Source organism: Prunus dulcis, chromosome 2, assembly GCF_902201215.1.
Source record: "Prunus dulcis chromosome 2, ALMONDv2, whole genome shotgun sequence".
Lineage (NCBI taxonomy): Eukaryota > Viridiplantae > Streptophyta > Magnoliopsida > Rosales > Rosaceae > Prunus > Prunus dulcis.
In genome coordinates, this window is record NC_047651.1 from 15,206,744 (window position 1) to 15,224,053 (window position 17,310).

Below are 17,310 nucleotides of genomic sequence, written 5' to 3' on the forward strand. Positions count from 1 at the left end.
GAGTTTCTTGGTGGAGAAGGTAGCCCTCTGGTAAGTTTCTGAAACTGCAGATATTTTCCCGATTGTGGATCGTCTTACTTTTATCTTCTTCTTGTGTGCCTCTTCCTTGGCTATGCGCATATTCTTCCATGTGTTCTCCACTGCTTTTGCACGTTGCTTCTCCAGTTTGCTCTTCCAAATTCAAAGTTTAGAATCATTATTTTTTGGCTCTAACATTATCTCTATTAGAGATGGCATCTGTAGTGTTGTCTAAAAACAATGGTTTTATTGTTTGGATAAGTAATTTTGTATGTAACCGTAACACTATCACATGTTATAATGAGTGTATATTATTTATATTAAAAGCCAAAGTAGAAATCCGTCTCCCAACACGTGTAATTATTTGGGTGAATTAATGAAATGATGTGACCTAAACTATCCGTCACATACAAAAGTTTCCCCCAAATAGCATGCAAAGCAGATTCAGTTTTAAACAATTTCATACCGCAGTCAACATGGCATAAACAACTTCCATTTGATTAAAGCAGATTAACCTTCAAACAATTTCATACCTCAATCTTTTTAATCTCCTTCAAGGCCTTGCTGGTCTGCTTGAATTCCCAGTCGTCTATAGCAGCCTCTTCTTCTCTCAACCTGCCAAGACTCAAACATGGTAATTGATTACAAAAACCTTTCATAAATATATGCTCAAAATACATGGAGTCTTCCTCACTTGGTCACGAGTCTCATATGCTCAGCCTTTGTCCATGCTTCTATTTCAGCCTTGAGCTCCTGCTGCTTGAACTCATCTAAGAATTCATGGTAGGGTTTTGGCCGATCCATCAGCTGCTTATCTCCTTCAGCGTTTGGGTTTTCATCAGCATCAGATTCTTCATGGCTGCTCTGATCAGCAGACTGTACAACATGTTTATACTCTTCATTATAAACTGAGCTGTCTTCTCTCTCTCTTTCTGAAGGTGATTCCCGGCCATGATCAAATTCATGGTGAGGATCTGAGAATATGCTTTCACGCATTGACAACTTGCTCAGGCAGGAACCTTTAGAAATTTTGTTCTGCGAATTGGGGTGACAGAAACGACCAAAGTCTTTGGAGTTCTCCATCCTTTCCTTCACTTCAAAACCAGAAACAGTGCCCTTGGGGACATTTGAAGCAGCACATAATCATATTCACATCATGATATTTTTTTTTCTTTTTTGGCATGAGTTTTTCTCATCATAGACAGTTAAAAAAAAATTAATGGATAAAAGGAATAAATGGAAAAAAAAAAAAAAATACAACAATCGGAGGATATATGCAATACTTAGCATACAAACGAAAAATATAGCTCCAAAAGGAACCTCTATGGCGTACACTCATTTTGTTGTGCTGCTATTTAACCACGTCTTTTATTTATTTATTTATTTTTATAATCAAAATAACAAGTACGAATCTACAATATATGCAGGTACAGTTGATATTGGTGTTGCTATTTCCACTCATATGTCTTATTTCCCCACTCATATTTTAATGACAATATTGAATCAAATAGTACTTCATCATGCTTTCACAAGTTTCTATATACAATATTACCCATCCTCAAAATGTGAATCAAATATAAGAATCCAAAGAGAAATATATGAATAAAATATGTTTCCCACAGTGATATTCACTCTAAAACAAAAGAAAAACGTTGAAAAAGAATGAGACATATGTAATCCATTTTCCAAAATAAAAATATATATGTATATATATACACACAATCACATATATCATACTTGGTACCAATGACAAAGAAGAAAGAAAAGACATGAGCTATTGTAAGATGAAAATTTTGGTATGAGAATAGGGGGTGAGAATACAAGGGAGTGAGAAAATAGGAAAAGTTGATGAAAATATCAGGACTCATCGATATTTGATATCTATTATGATCTTTTGAAATTTGTTAATATTGACAAAATATCGAAAATGTACCACTACCATAACAGGTAATGTAGATCACTTCCCCAGAGCCAGAGAAGTGAAATAATCGTTCTAGAAAATTTAAAATGAAACATAAGCTACACATGCAAAATTCTGCATTCCCATGATCCATAATACTACCAATGAAATGATCAGAGATAAGCGCATAAAGCCATTGTAGAAGAATATCAAAAGGGCTATAATATCTTGAAATTAAGAGAACACACACATACACACACATATATATATATATATATATATATTGTGTATATAATATACCTGGGTTCTGGGAGTGGAAGGCTCAGTAGTGGGCAGGTCAGAGTAGAAACTATCTGCCTTGAGAGTGCAAAAAGTTGCAGAGCTGCTAAGTGGGCCACTGCTACAACCTCGTGGTGGAGATCGTGGCAAAGCATCCATGAGAGGGTTCATGCTCCAAGTTGCCTTTGAGTTTTTGAAGGTTCTGGCTGATAAGGAACGAGTGTCATCGTTTTTATTCAACTCCGACGACTTCGTAGCAGCCCCCTTGGGATTCATCATGCTGGGTTTCGTCCTCATGCTGGGTTTCGTCCTCATGCTGTCGGTTTTGGAGAAGCTTGGGTTTTTTCTTGTTTGGGACATCATTTTCTTGGAGTCTCTTGGTTCTTGAAATGTGGCCTAGTTTTTACTGCTATTGGCTGTCACAGTAAGAGAGAGGAGGAGGAGGTTGATGGGGAAGAGAGAATTATTCCAGTCTCTGGTTCCTATTTGGGTTATTGACCATTAGGAATTGATAAGCTGTCTTCTTCATAAAGCGCTTTTATATGGTTTAGTAGCCTGCCCTTATAGAAACTTCTTTTATGGCAAGCGACTTCTATGGGAAGTTGGTATCTGTTCGAGAATTATGTAGATTTGTCCTTAATGTCTTAAGATTTGGTTTTGTTAATTTGTTGGATTTTTTATCCATCTTTTTCTCTTTGATGCAAGCGATGTTGAATAAGAGAGATAGCTGAACACACAAGACCTTAGTTACGGAATTGAATAAGAGAGATAGCTGAACACACAAGACCTTAGTTACGGAGACAAATGATCTTCACCTCTTGAGCTACGATATCTTTGTGAATATTTATACATTTTAATCATCTCTCCTTTGGTCTCAGGTGAATTAATTCTCCTTTCAATGATATTTAATCTCACCAAACAAACTATTTAAATGATTACTATAAATGATAGAAGAAAAATAAACCCCAGGTTTTTGGATATGTATCAACACATTCAATGGAAAATAATGATGTATTATATAAAATTAACCGTGAATTGCATGTTAACTATAAAGATTAGTAAAGTCACTAGATACTTGCAATATAAATGTATATTATGAATACCATAAAAGTTTATTATTTTATTTATTCATAATAATTATGAATAGTTTATAGAAAGTGTTCAATAATTAAGAAAGAAATTTAAAAAAAATTATTTTTGATATACATATAAATTTGAGTTATTTAAGTGACAAAAAAATTTAGTACAAATTCTTCCTAGATGGTAAGCAAATTGAATGGGTAATAATAAATTCCATTAAGGAAATGATAACTGTATTGAAAATTCAGATAATAAGACCATATTGAAGAGGGGATGCTGTCTGAATAGTTTGAAAAGTAAAACATATTCGGGACTATAGTTGCTTTGACTTGTATTTGTTTTTATCAATAAATTACTATGGTTTATTCTAAAAGTTAGAATAAAAGTAGTAGTGAGAGGTCTTTATCTTTTACATTGTCTGATTTGTTTTGATTTTATTAAGGTTAAGCATTTTGGTTTAGGAGTTCGTTAATGTTTAGAGAATACATTGAAAACTATAATTAAATAGAAATTGCAAGGAGTTTGTAACTCAAATGGTTAACAAAAATCTAAAACGGCTTTTTTTTCGGATCCAACGAAGAACTTGTTTCATAATACACCCCACAAAATCGGGTTTTTTTTCTTTCTTGAAACAACCTGCTAGGGAGTTCATCAAAAACAGCCACCCCTATGCTTCCTCCTATTTCATAATATTAATCATCTTCTTCGAATCTTGTCACAGCAGCTCGAGTCTCGCAAAGTTTTGTTTCAAATTCAGGGTTTGGTTTGATTTGTTTTTCTCCGATTGCTACTCTTATTAAGGTTTGCGCGTCATGTAAATGGTTGTTGCTTTTTTTTCTTTCTTTGTGTTGCTTGTTTTCATCTTTACTTTTTATTTTATGCTTCTTTGTCTTTGACAGCTTGATTTGCTTTGCTTACACTATGAACATGCTTCGATCAATTTGTTTAAATTCTTTATCAATTCGATCAAGTTTTTGGTGTGTCCGAACAGAGAGATTTGGGGAATTTTGAAAAGGATAGATGCAGACCAAGGACTGGTCTTTGTATGAGAGCTGGGACCAAACGCTGCTTCTCACAAACTATTTGCCCTATTTGGAATTTGTCTCTCATCACGGACACAGTTTTCCATCAACCAGAAAAAACCCGAGAAAAAGCAGAGAATCCCAATCCCCCAATAAGTAAAGAAGCTCACAATTTTTCATCCTTCTGGGGTCCTTCTGGGTTGGGGGGTACTTGGGTACGCATTCTCAAAGTTCATCTTACTTCCCCCACACAAAAGCCTTTGCAAATCAGTGCAGTGGATTTACCATCAAGTGATTGCTCAGCCTCAAAATTTTACACAAGAATTTTGAGTCCCAAGTCTTGCACCGTGTCCATTTTATATTCAAGCGATCGATATCAAATTGTGCTCATTATCTAAAATTCCCCCAATGGCCAGCATTCATTCAAAAAATTGATCAAACTGTAGAAGAGGAGGAGGGCCTAGAATTCCATTTAAGTAAAGGAGGCTCTAGTTATAATACACTGAAACAAAAATGTCTAAAACTCTGCTTCAACCATTCGCATATTACAAAGAAAGCTTATAAAACCGAAGTTCGTTCATAAATCACCATATTGAGTCTTGTTTCCTATTGTTAGCAAAGCAACCTTCCTTCTAAGCCTCTCTGCGCACAAAGTAGAGCTTACCCATGACATGAAGAACGGCAACAAAGGCAATGAAACCAATGCTCATGATGAGAACAACATTCGGGGAGATCTTGAGTCCCGGGGCATCATCAGTGTAAAACTGGAGCATTGTCCCTGCTGCACCGCCTGAAGCACCTCCACTTGTCGTCTTCCTCCTTCGCATGCTCGCAGTAGCTGCGGCACTTCCCCTTGGGGCAGGTGCTCCACCGCCTAGAACCATTTTCTGTTACCACCAAAACAGACATTTAGAACCTCAATCCAACCTTTATGGTACAAAAATAAATGACCAAATCCACACACATAGGGAGAAAAAAAGAGAGGACAAAAAAGCTTCTAGGAGAGGAGTTTGGCATTATTTAAGAACAGACCTAGATGGAGCTTTGACAATTCCGTGAACATATAGAATAGAACTCATAAAGAAAAAGTTTTATAAATAGATCCAACATATGCAAAATCAAAGCTTTTTGTTCTTCAATTCAATGAATTTGATTCCAAACAGATTTGACCAGAATGATTAGCATAACCAACTTAAAGGCCAAACAAAAACAAACAAGAGCGTATAGAATTGCATTAACAGTAATTGGGGTTCAGAGACTAGCAGAACCGTTTCATAGCTGAAAAACTTTTGTAGTCAAAATCCATCAACTCCATTTCTACATATTTACAGTTTAGACTAAAAGCACCCATCTGTGTATCAAAATGATAACATGCATGCAGAGATCTACAGAATAGGGCAATTTGAAAGAAAAATAGGAATATTAGCAGAAACAAAATATTAATCCAAACGAAAATTCACTACCGCAGTTCATCTAATCCGTCGAGTTCAACTTCAAACAACTAAAAAATACAGAAAACAAAGAGAAAATTCAGATGATTATACAGAAATTAAGAGAACCTAATACTCAATTGAGCAACGAAAAGTTTCGATTTTTCAAAACAAATCAGATCCAATAACACAATCACGAAAAAAGCAGTAAAAGATCTGCAATCAGAATTACCCACAAAAAAAAAACACGAAACTGAAGATTGCATGCAGTAGATCTGCAAGGTTACACGAACAAATCGAAGGAGAGAAGATGAAGGGGAAGAACTTACCTGAGTCGACTCGGTGAAGAGAACGAGTTGAGATGCTGGCGTGTATCGAAGGTTGAAGATCCGAGAAGGGTTTTTGACTCCGATGGGCTGAAAATCCGTTTTATTGCGTAACGCAAACGCGTTGGCGTTTCCTTTTGTCTACGTGGCTTGACCGCTTGACGCTTCCACGCCTACTCCACCAATTGTTTCCTGCCACGTCAAATATGACGTATGCAGTCGTTCCAAAATATCACTGCTTTGATTTTATTTCAAATATTTATATCTTTTATTTACATTTACGTATAAATTTTGAAGAGGAAAAGTCCAAGACAGCCTTCAAATACGATGACCGATTGGGAAAATTGCTGACGTTTCATGAGAAGACAAGTGTGGATATTTTCATTTTCATTTTCAGTTTAAACGGTAATTTCTGTCAAATTTGGATGACTAAATAATTTTCGATTGCTTAACTTATTTGTATAGATATCAGCCAAATTAGAATAATCACCAGGAAAAATTAATTTAAAATAAAATAAAATGAGAACATGAGTTCTATTTTGAATAGTAAAATGATAAATTAAAATAAATATTTTAAAAAAATTTGAGATGCATATCGCAAAATACAGGGACAGTTACGAAAATTTTAAAGAACTTCCATCAACCTCATCCATCAACATATCTTGTAGAGTGTAAAAATTTATGAAAATATCTCAGAAACTTGCGATGCTGTCGAAGAACCTATACTCAAAACTCCAATCAGTTGAGACATTAACGTAATAGCGACGAAACAAATTCAACAACACCATAGCAGTTGCATGAAACCACAATGAGCTTCATTCCTAGAATATGTCATTACATTCTGTGAAAAAATAACTTCATTCCTAGAACACGTTACATATCAATGATGTTGAAAGAGGAGATAAACTGTACTCGTGTTTTTGCTTGTTCTAACTCCTAGCAAGTTAGTACAGCTACTTAATATGAGAAAATTAGCATAACTAACCTTGCTGAACATTAAAGAAACAGGACTAGGCTTAAATCACAATGACAACTTGATGCTGAGCTGTGGTCATCCAGGTTATCAACACACAAGTGGGGAGAGAGAGAGGACTAGAATGTCTTTAAATGATGACAAACTCCTTTCGGCAGTCTTGCTGTAAGCGAGGAAGCAAACCATCCTCTGTTATCATAATGATGGATGTCTAAATAAGAGATGATGATTACAACCTATATATTTTGTGCGTTAATCCAAACACTGAACAACTGACAAGTGATTTGATGCTCATTCAACCGAAGTCAAGATTCCCATCAAGAAGTTAAGGCTTTAAGCTCTTGAAAAACCTGCCACCTTTCAGTCCCACTCCAGTCCCAGCAAGACTTGATGACAAGAGAGATCTGGTATTTGGTCGCCATGTCAACTCTTTCAGAACAGAAAATAAGGTTGCCAAGGCAGGAGTTGTTTCACTGTCTGTTATATTGTTACATGATACTACTCTAAGCCTTTGAAGCTCTTTCCAACAAAGGAGCACCGACTCCAGACCTCCTGTTGTCAGCAGTGAGCATCCTTGCAGAGAAATCAGCTTCACCCTCCTATGTCAAGAAAAAGGGTAAAACCATTATGAAGGGTAAAAATTGAAATCAACAAATAGGTGTTATTCAACATTAATCTCATGCTAGACAATGCCTCAAATCATTATACTTATCTACTCAAGCAGCCATTGATTGGAAGACCAGACTCAAACATAAGAATGATGGATAATCATACATATAGCTGGTGTCCAGATAAATCATGAAAGCTTTGTGCATAATGATTCCTTTTCCTTCTCATAAACCCAAAAAGAAAGAAGGACTTCGGATCTTCTGGGGAAAAGCTCTGATGTTTTCTGAAGAAAGTTCTGATGTTTCCGCGTAATGCATGGAACCATGCATGGGCCACTGACGGATGCATTTCCAAGTACCAACTTCGCTAAAAACTTATTCCACATTGATTCGTTTTCCAGGTATGCTATGTCTCTTTATGGAAATTCAAAATAATTGCAGTATAACTTGTAGTAGGAAAAGAATTACACCACATAATTATGTAATCATAGCAAATTAGGTTCTCCAACTCGTCAAATAAAAAGTATATTCATTAAACCTACGACATATGACATCTTTGTGAATTCTACTTTTAAGAGTCTTCTGCTTATAGTATTTTCAATTGGACTGCTTAGTGTGAATTCCAATTTTCTTTTGGACTGAGATTTATTTGAGTTGAGACTGATCTCGAGCTATAGTTTTCTACAGCCAATGTAATGTTGACTATTCTAACAAAGGCTTTTCTTTGGAATGATGGTTTAGCTGATGTCCTCTTGTTTCAGGATTGTGTAAAAGTCACAGGGTTTACTTTACCAGCTCATCCAATTGACAATCCTACGTGCTTGGGATGGTGAGAAACAAGTTGGGTAAGCAGTTTAGAAAGATAAGGAGAAAAGAGGTCGTTTGGGATGGAGAAGCGACTACAAGTTTGTTAGTAATAACACAGACTTTGATAAAGAAAAAGAAAAAAACTGCAACACACTAGGCAACTCCTTCGATAAACGAGAAGGAATATCTGAATTCTGTTAATTATACCCTAATTACGATGAGGCATATTAACAGACATAAACTTTGTCCTTATTCTCGTGAACTTTCTTAGTTCAGAAACATATTTGATACCAGACTCCTGATTGTGCAACCTTCAGAACCGCGTAAGTTTTATGGAAGAACTTTAAAACTTAAGAGTTAATTGGGTTTTGGCCAATTCACAGGTAACAATTCACCACACGTTAAAACTTTAGAGTTGACAATTCATAATAACTCATAAAATCCGTGCATTACCTATGATTAAGATTATAAAATGTAATTATCAAGGAATCTATTCAAATCATAAAAAATAGGTCTAAACAAGGAATTTAGTGAAGCTATTTGAGACATTCTGATATTTGGAACTCTACAAGGATCAAGTGCCTGGATCAAATACCATGGGAGATAGAGGCCACAAAAACTTAGTGTAAAGTCTGATTTTCATGATCATCGTTCCCGAAAACTATTCACATTTCAAATCTATTTAACATTACTTAGTTAGCCTTGGATGACTGGATTAGAAGCATTCAGTAAACACAACAAAGGTGGGACAAGATAGTGGAGTCCCAGATTTAAATGGGCCTGCCTTTTCAAGGCAGTTGTAGCCTTAAAGGCAGAGATTATTCACACAAGTTCCAATCCAATCTTTCACTGGAAGAGCTAATGATAAATGGACCACAGATCTAAAATCAATTAAAAGGTTTGCATGGTATGAATGATTCAGACAACAAAAAGAGATAAGCACAAATGGGGGAAGAAAAAAAAAAATCGTACCTACAAATACTCGCAAATGCAAATACTTCATCCTCCAACCCCCAACAATCCTGCAGAACAATATCCCTAACAGCCTCACACACCAAGAACAATGCTCTCACGCCATGCTTATCCCTCACTTGACACCGCCGTAAATGCAACTCCTCAATGGTGGGACAAAATCCCAAGTGCTCATCAGGGCCGGGGCTTGAATCAATGTCCTTGCAAGACTGAAGCGTCAAAGTCTTCAAATTCCCACAAAAGGGCAGAGAAGCCAACCACCCACCATCCATCCTATGATCATTGAGAGTCAACTCCTCAAGCATTTGGCAACACTGCCCAATTGCCTTAATCCCATCATAGCTCCCTTCACACCCACAAAGCTCAAGCTTCACTAACCTCCTACACCCCTGAGCTAAAATTGTCAACCCAATATCCGAAATCACTGCCTTGTAAAACCCATCAACGCAAGCAATCAATTTCACAATCTGCAAGTTCCTACACGCACGAATTCCCTTCAATGCCAAGTCTCCACAACAATGCAGCTCCAATTCCTGCAGTGTTTGACAATCCTCAGCAATCCTCAACAACCCATTTTCACTCGCACCTATAACCGCAATTCGGCGCAAATTCGGGTACGAACTGGCAATCAACCTGAGCCCATCATCCACCACACTGTTCTTCAACACATCACTTTCCTCAATAAACCCATTTGGGCTGAAAAGCGAATCGATATGAACAGTCAAAGCCTTCCTCGTCACAAGAATCCCTGAATTCCGCGGAGACCGAATGCAAGCATGGACGATATCAAACTCAGTGAGGTTCGGGAACCGGGCGAAGACCCGACCCGAGTCCAAAAACCCCCAATCAAAGACCTTTACAGATTGCACCAAGCGGCCATGGAGGTACAGCCAGCGCTTGCAGACAAGGGAGTTGGGGAGGTACTGGGAAATTGGGAGCTTGGCGAAGATGGAGAGGAGAAGCTCATCGGATAAGAGGGAGGTGGAATCTGGTCCGGGAGGGTCTAGGGTAAGGGAATTGAACCCAGAAGAGAGGTCAGGCTCAGAGTGAGGAGAAGGTGAAGCAGTTGAAGGAGAGAGAGAGCTGTAGTGGTGGTGGCCCTGAAGCTGCATCTTCATGATAACATACTTGAGAGCTTGGTCTGGGAGACTCAATGGCCTCGGCCTCTTCAGAACTTGTGACTTTGTTGGGCTACCAGATTTTCTGTCTGGTGAATATGACATTTATCAAAGCTCAAGAGAAAGCAAAGAAAAAGAGTAAAAGCAAATAAATTAATTAAAAAAAGCTCACTAATTAGGGTTAGGGTTTGCAAAAATTCTAATCTTTTGTTAATCACAATCTCTCTCTCTCTGTCTTTCTCTCTCTACATTCTGGAAAAAAGATTGGATTTTGGATAAATGAAGTGTGTGTGAAATGTTAATGTAAGTGAGGAAGAAAAACGATTCTGTTATCCAGTGCAGCGCCACCGACGGTTAACTAAAACTAGAGGTGAAATTCATTAGCCAAAACGAAGTATTGATGACGTGGAACGAGATCATTGGAGGATGTAGTTATAACGAGTGGAGTAGTTGGTAGAGGATCAGTTGTGATCTTGTTGTTGGTTTTGGGCTGGGAATGATCAACAAATGAGTCCTTGGCATCATATAATTCGGAGGCGATAACGAGAGAATCATTCGAGTTTGAAAACAAATTAAAAGTTTGTCTCATGTGAGGGGTAACAAAATTTGGCTGTGTTTGGAAAGTACAACTCAAAACTCCCAAGTCCTACCTTAAATAAAAACAAGTACACCTCAAATTACTTTTTTAAGGATAAACATGCTATCTTTTGCCCTTTATTTCCACGTAATAATATAATAATTGCATTTTTCTTTTTTTCCTTTTTGTGCTTTTTTTCTTTTGCAGGTGTAATCAAGAAGAGAGTAAAGTGAGCAATGAAACCTATATCATTGTTGTTGGATTGCATTTTAGGATTGATGATCGGATATGGAAAGGATCATTTAATTTTGGAATGCTAAATCTATGAGATATTACTCAAAAGAGTTGTGTTTTGGTTGGGTTTTGATTACAATTTCAATTGATGATCGCTCGTGTTAATAAGAGTTTAGATAAAAAAATTCAACTAAGTTTTTTGATATCATTATTGGGTTCAACCATGATTATTATCCAATAATATGAATCAATTTAATTTATAATTTTTCAGATATTGAATTATAGATTGTAACGTGACTCTCATGTAACTTTTTGATCTCTCTCTCTGTTATATACATATGGTTTGGTTAATTAATTAGTAACTCCAAGTGAAGCACTTAATTATCAACCCATTATTTGATTATTGAATAATAATTTGAGGGCATGCTACTTTTATTTGATAGCGTGACGTTATGAATAATTAATGTTCGAATCACCAAACTTATTCAAGTTTCATTCACCAAAGCTGTTGCCATATAATATAGTAATGATTATTTATTTCTACTGATAACAAGTATTTGGTAAACAAGTATGAATTCTTCAACAATAAAGGATTAATATCATTTAACTAAATTTGGAAGCCCTTCAAATACAACTTCCCATAAACTTGTCAAAACTACTTTTTTTATTTTTGGGTATGGTAACATTCAGTCAACGACCTTTGGGTGTGGGAAAAACTAGAAAATCAAACTAGATATATGAGAATGTAACAAGAACCCTAATTTGAGAATGTGATTGTTTGGACATTTTGCAGCTCATCATGCCAACAGCTGACATTTTGTTAGTAATGACTTGGAAATGTGAGTGATTATTATTTGATTGAAATTGTGACCTCGTGATATCCCAAAAGCTATATCTTTCCTCGTGATATCTGCCCAAAAGCAATATCTATCTTGTAAACAAACTGCCAATACAACACCTATTTCTAAAGCAGCAAACGTCAACCTCTCTCTCCATGATCTCTACTTCCTCTTTTCCTCTTTTCCTCTTTTTGGTTATGAAATACAACCACCACCTCAAAATGGATACCAAAAAGCTATCGGTAGAAGTGGATGCAAAGCCCATTATAAGCCCATCTACTTGTTACACTGGTCCATGTATTATGTTCGGGCCGTTGGCCCATTGGATATGGATTTTGGTGAGAGAAGCATATGGTATTATGGGAAGTGACCTGAGCTTCCAAAGCTCATTTTTGCTTTGTCGCACTAGTGTCGTGCTTAAGGCCTTTGAAATTTGAACTTAAGACTTCTTTCAAAATAGTAAGAGCTAAAATACTACAACGCTAAGAATATATGGTTTTATACTTTTTCTAACTAAGAAAATCGTCGGTTACTGATAAGTCTATATTTTATATATATTTTATGCCTCCTTTGCTTATTTATTTATTAATTTCTTGGTTTAAATTGGTTGTTTTTAATTGGTTTTGTGAGATTTGTGAAGGAATTGTGAAATAGGAGAAAGTGTGCTAAAAAAGGCAAGAAGATGAAGATCAATTAAAAAGAAGCCAAGTCATTCCTTTTGTTGCAAGGAATGTTGTCAAATTTCCTAGTTCAAGATGGTGCAAGTCTTATCAAGTCAAACAAGGAGAAATAAAGAAGACCTTATTTTAGAAGGAATCCTATTTTTATAACAATTGTAATTATTCCTTAGGTAGGATTTCTAGGAGTTTTATAAATAGGGAGTTTAGGTCATTGTTGAAAGGATCCATTACCCATCATCCATCCTCCATCATCTACCCTAAAATTCCTACACATTCATACTCATAGCCAAAACACTCAAAGGAGAGAGAGAGAGAGTTTTAGAGAGACAAAGAAGACAACCTGGAGCTAGAGTTGCTATCGTGCAGAGATCAAATCTTCAATTGGTTACTTCTTTCCTATGATATTATTTATCATGGTTTTTATTAAAGTTGTCATGAACTAATTTCTTCTTGCTAGGGCTACGATGTAGCCTAGCCATGAATACTCAATTACTTTAGTCAATGTTAATTCCAAGTATTTTTCCATGTTGAGTATCTATTACCATGCTTAATGCTTTGAATGTTTGGCCAACATTTAATTGTTTTGATGCTAAATTGACGATAGGAATATCCAATTTGGGGTTGCTTCTTGTAATAGATGCCATGAGTTACATGATTAGACAGGGATGTTTGTCATGACTTATGTGGTTGTTTTGTAGGTTTTCCAAGGAATTTAATGGGTTCTTATTATCTTAATTCCATTACTAGGGATAGAGTGGGTTGGTAATAAGAATACTTTTGGTATAACCAGGGATGGAGTATCGAATAAAGTAGGGAAAATCAATTGTCAACATGGAGAATAATTAGGATTAACATGCTAAGGGAATTGGGTAGAATTGGCTATGGTGAAATCGGAAGCTCTAGTGCTCTCATAACTTGAATCTCACTACTTTATTTTTCTACGCTTGTTTTTATTCATTGTTTTAGTTAATTAATCAATCGAATCTCATCATCAATTGTTCAAATAAAGTCTTGGGTTAATCACAATCGGTACTTGGTAAATTAAATCACTCTTCGTGGGAACGACACTTCACTCATCATTAGATCCAAGATCGAGCGAATGCTTCACAAGCTTAACAAACTCAAAAGGGGAAAGGACGCAATATTGGAAAAGCCATCACCTATGGCTGAGGAAGCAAAACCAGTAAGGGACTATGATGTCCCATCTGTGGTGGCATCACCATCGAGCATTCGTCGTCCAACCATTGATGCCAATAATTTTGAAATCAGACCAGCCATAATTTCAATGATTCAGCAATCCTCCATCTTTTGTGGTTTACCTCAAGAAGACCCTAATAGCCATATCTCTAATTTCTTGGAGATATGCGACACATTTAAGTGCAATGGAGCTACCAACGATCCTGTTCGCTTAAGGCTTTTTCCTTTCTCATTAAAGGAAAAGGCAAAGTCATGGTTGAATTCTCAACCACCTAATTCGATTACTACATGGGATGACTTGGCCAATAAATTTTTAGCTAAATTCTTTCCTCCTGCAAAGATTGCGAAACTCAGGAATGACATGATGTCATTTGCTCAGAATGACATGGAACCTTTTTATGAAGCATGGGACAGATACAAGGATATGCTAAGGAAGTGCCCACATCATGCCCTACCTACTTGGATGCAAGTTCAAGCGTTCTACAATGGTTTGAACAATACAAGCAAAACAACAATTGATGCTGCAGCCGGAGGAGCTTTGATGGGAAAAACAGAAACTGAAGCGTATAACTTGCTGGAAGAGATGGCGTCAAATAACTATCAATGGCCTAGTGAGAGATCAACACCAAAGAAAGCTGGAATTCATGAGATTGACGCCATATCTGCGTTAACTGCACAAATTTCTACTATGTCTAAACAACTTGGTACTTTAAATGTTAATGCTATTCAGTCTACTAATTTAAGTTGTGAATTTTGTGCAGGACCTCATCATGGCAATGAGTGTGGAGCTAGTCCATTCACATCACCATCTGAACAAGTGAACCAAGTCTCTGATTTTAATCGACAACGGAATAATCCTTACTCCAACACTTATAACCCAGGATGGAAGAACCATCCGAATTTTTCATGGAGTAATAACCAAAATGTACAGGGACCTCCACCTGGTTTCACACCTCAAGAAAAGAAGCATGGATTGGATGATATAATTACTCAACTTGCTGGAAATGTCAACACTCTTTCTGTCAATACAAATCAATTTATGAGCAAAACCGAGACGACCCTTCAGAACCAAGCTGCCTCTATTCGAAACTTGGAGGTTCAGATGGGCCAGCTAGCTAATGTATTGACAGGAAGAGTAAATGGGGCTTTGCCAAGCCAAACAGAGATTAATCCGAAAAACCAAGAACATACGAAGGCGTTAACTCTTCGGAATGGGAGGCCAATAAAAACAGCAGTAGACTTGGATGAAGAAAAGAATATCCAGCAACAAACTGCAGAGACAACAGAAATTACTAACGTGCCGTCGTCGTCGTCTATCACTGCTGGAACTGCTGCACAACTTGATGAAATTTCTCCAGAAATTGAACATGCTATTGTAGAGAAATTATCTCAACCTGCTGCCCTTGTAAAGCCATATGTACCGCCAATTCCATTCCCTCAACGTCTTAGAAAAAACAAAGTGGATGCCCAATTTTCGAAATTTCTTGATATCTTCAAGAAATTACAAATAAATATTCCTTTTGCCGATGCTTTGGAGCAAATGCCGAGTTATGCCAAATTCATGAAGGATATTATATCAAAGAAGAGGAAATTGGGCGAACATGAGATAGTGAAATTATCCGAAGAATGCAGTGCTATTTTGCAGAGGAAGCTACCACCTAAGCTAAAGGATCTAGGGAGTTTTACTATACCTTGCACTATTGGAACCATTTACTTTGAAAAAGCTTTATGTGATTTAGGATCCAGTATTAATCTAATGCCTTCTTCTGTTGCTAAACATATTGGGTTGGGGGTAATTAACCCAACCACTGTTTCTTTGCAGATGGCGGACAGGTCCATAACATATCCCAGAGGCATAATTGAGGATGTGTTAGTCAAAGTTGATAAGCTCATTTTTCCAACAGATTTTTTGATTTTAGACATGGAAGAAGATGCCGAAACCCCTATTATCTTAGGCCGCCCCTTTCTAAAAATCGGGAAGACATTAATTGATGTGGACAAAGGTTTATTAATTTTGCGAGTGGCTGATGAGCAGGTGACCTTCAATGTCTTTGAAGCAACAAAGTACCCAGTGGAAGTAGACTCTTGCTTCCGAGTGGATATAGTGGAAAAAGTTGTCTCTGAAAAATTTAAAGAAGAACATCCATGTGATCCATTGGAGGCTTGCCTTGTGCATTCTGTTACTACTGAGCATGAGGATCCTAAAATTTCTGAGATGGTGTACTTTTTGGAAGCAATGAAACTGCGTCCCCCTGGAAGGTGACGCGAATTTGAGGAGCTTGGCGTCACAACCTCCAAGCCACAACCCAGTGTCATTACTGCACCAACCCTCACATTGAAGCCCCTACCTTCCCACTTAAGATATGCATACTTGGGTAATTTTGAAACTCTTCCTGTGATTATTGCTGCAAATTTGAGTAAACTAGAAGAAGAGAAATTACTACGAGTTTTGAGGGAGCATAAAACGGCAATAGGATGGACTATTGCAGATATTAAGGGACTTAGCCCTTCCATATGTATGCACCGTATTCTAATGGAAGATAATTTTAAACCTTCAGTTGAGCATCAGCGCCGATTAAATCCGAATATGAAAGAAGTTGTGCGAGCTGAAGTATTAAAGTTATTAGATGCTGGAATAATTTACCAGATTTCAGATAGTAGTTGGGTGAGTCCAGTTCAAGTCGTACCGAAAAAAGGGGGTATTACAGTGGTGAAAATGATAAGAATGAGTTGATCCCGACAAGAACAACTACGGGATGGCGTGTCTGCATAGAATACAGGAAATTGAACACTGCGACAAGGAAAGATCACTTTCCCTTGCCTTTCATTGATCAGATGTTGGAGAGACTTGCTGGGCATTCATATTATTGTTTTTTAGATGGATATTCTGGGTATAATTAGATTCCAATTGCACCTGAAGATCAGGAAAAGACGACGTTCACATTCGCATTCGGCACTTTTGCATACAGGCGCATGCCCTTCGGGTTGTGTAACACCCCTGCCACCTTTCAACGTTGCATGATGAGCATCTTTTCGGACATGGTGGAGCGCTTCATTGAGGTTTTTATGGATGAATTTTCTGTTTTTGGCTCATCATTTGATTCTTGTTTACATAATTTGGCATTAGTTTTGAAAAGATGTGAAGAAACCAATTTGGTTTTGAATTGGGAGAAATGTCATTTTATGGTGCAAGAAGGGATAGTCCTGGGGCATAAAATTTCAGCTAAAGGCATAGAGGTTGATAAGGCAA

General features: G+C 37.0%; 3 protein-coding genes and 1 non-coding gene across 4 annotated transcripts; 1 reads left to right on the forward strand and 3 right to left on the reverse strand.

The window, feature by feature from the left end:
• Positions 1-4,730: 4,730 nt before the first annotated feature.
• Positions 4,731-6,190, reverse strand: LOC117617253 (protein transport protein Sec61 subunit beta-like). The gene is made up of 2 exons (XM_034346555.1): positions 6,059-6,190; positions 4,731-5,186 (listed from the first exon to the last, which is right to left on the reverse strand). Exon 2 carries the CDS (start codon positions 5,181-5,183, stop codon positions 4,932-4,934), a length of 252 nt encoding a protein of 83 aa, XP_034202446.1. The 5' UTR covers positions 5,184-5,186; positions 6,059-6,190; the 3' UTR covers positions 4,731-4,931.
• A 591-nt stretch (positions 6,191-6,781) lies between these two features.
• On the reverse strand, positions 6,782-10,802 carry LOC117617252 (F-box protein At5g51370-like). The gene is made up of 2 exons (XM_034346554.1): positions 9,416-10,802; positions 6,782-7,627 (listed from the first exon to the last, which is right to left on the reverse strand). Exons 1-2 carry the CDS (start codon positions 10,636-10,638, stop codon positions 7,354-7,356), a joined length of 1,497 nt encoding a protein of 498 aa, XP_034202445.1. The 5' UTR covers positions 10,639-10,802; the 3' UTR covers positions 6,782-7,353.
• A 3,223-nt stretch (positions 10,803-14,025) lies between these two features.
• On the forward strand, positions 14,026-16,323 carry LOC117618238. Its single transcript, XM_034347838.1, has one exon. It carries the CDS (start codon positions 14,026-14,028, stop codon positions 16,321-16,323), a length of 2,298 nt encoding a protein of 765 aa, XP_034203729.1.
• LOC117620432 lies at positions 14,407-14,513 on the reverse strand. Its single transcript, XR_004584769.1, has one exon. It is a non-coding gene; the product is annotated as a small nucleolar RNA R71 (small nucleolar RNA).
• Positions 16,324-17,310: the final 987 nt, after the last annotated feature.

Excerpts from the sequence above, each read along its gene's own strand:
- LOC117617252 (XM_034346554.1), bottom strand. The coding sequence starts at position 10,638 with ATGTCATATTCACCAGACAGAAAATCTGGTAGCCCAACAAAGTCACAA. Across the intron at positions 7,628-9,415 it reads GCATTTGCGAGTATTTGTAG|GAGGGTGAAGCTGATTTCTC; the intron begins GTACGATTTTTT and ends TTCTTGACATAG.
- LOC117617253 (XM_034346555.1), bottom strand. The coding sequence starts at position 5,183 with ATGGTTCTAGGCGGTGGAGCACCTGCCCCAAGGGGAAGTGCCGCAGCT.
- LOC117618238 (XM_034347838.1), top strand. The coding sequence starts at position 14,026 with ATGGCTGAGGAAGCAAAACCAGTAAGGGACTATGATGTCCCATCTGTG.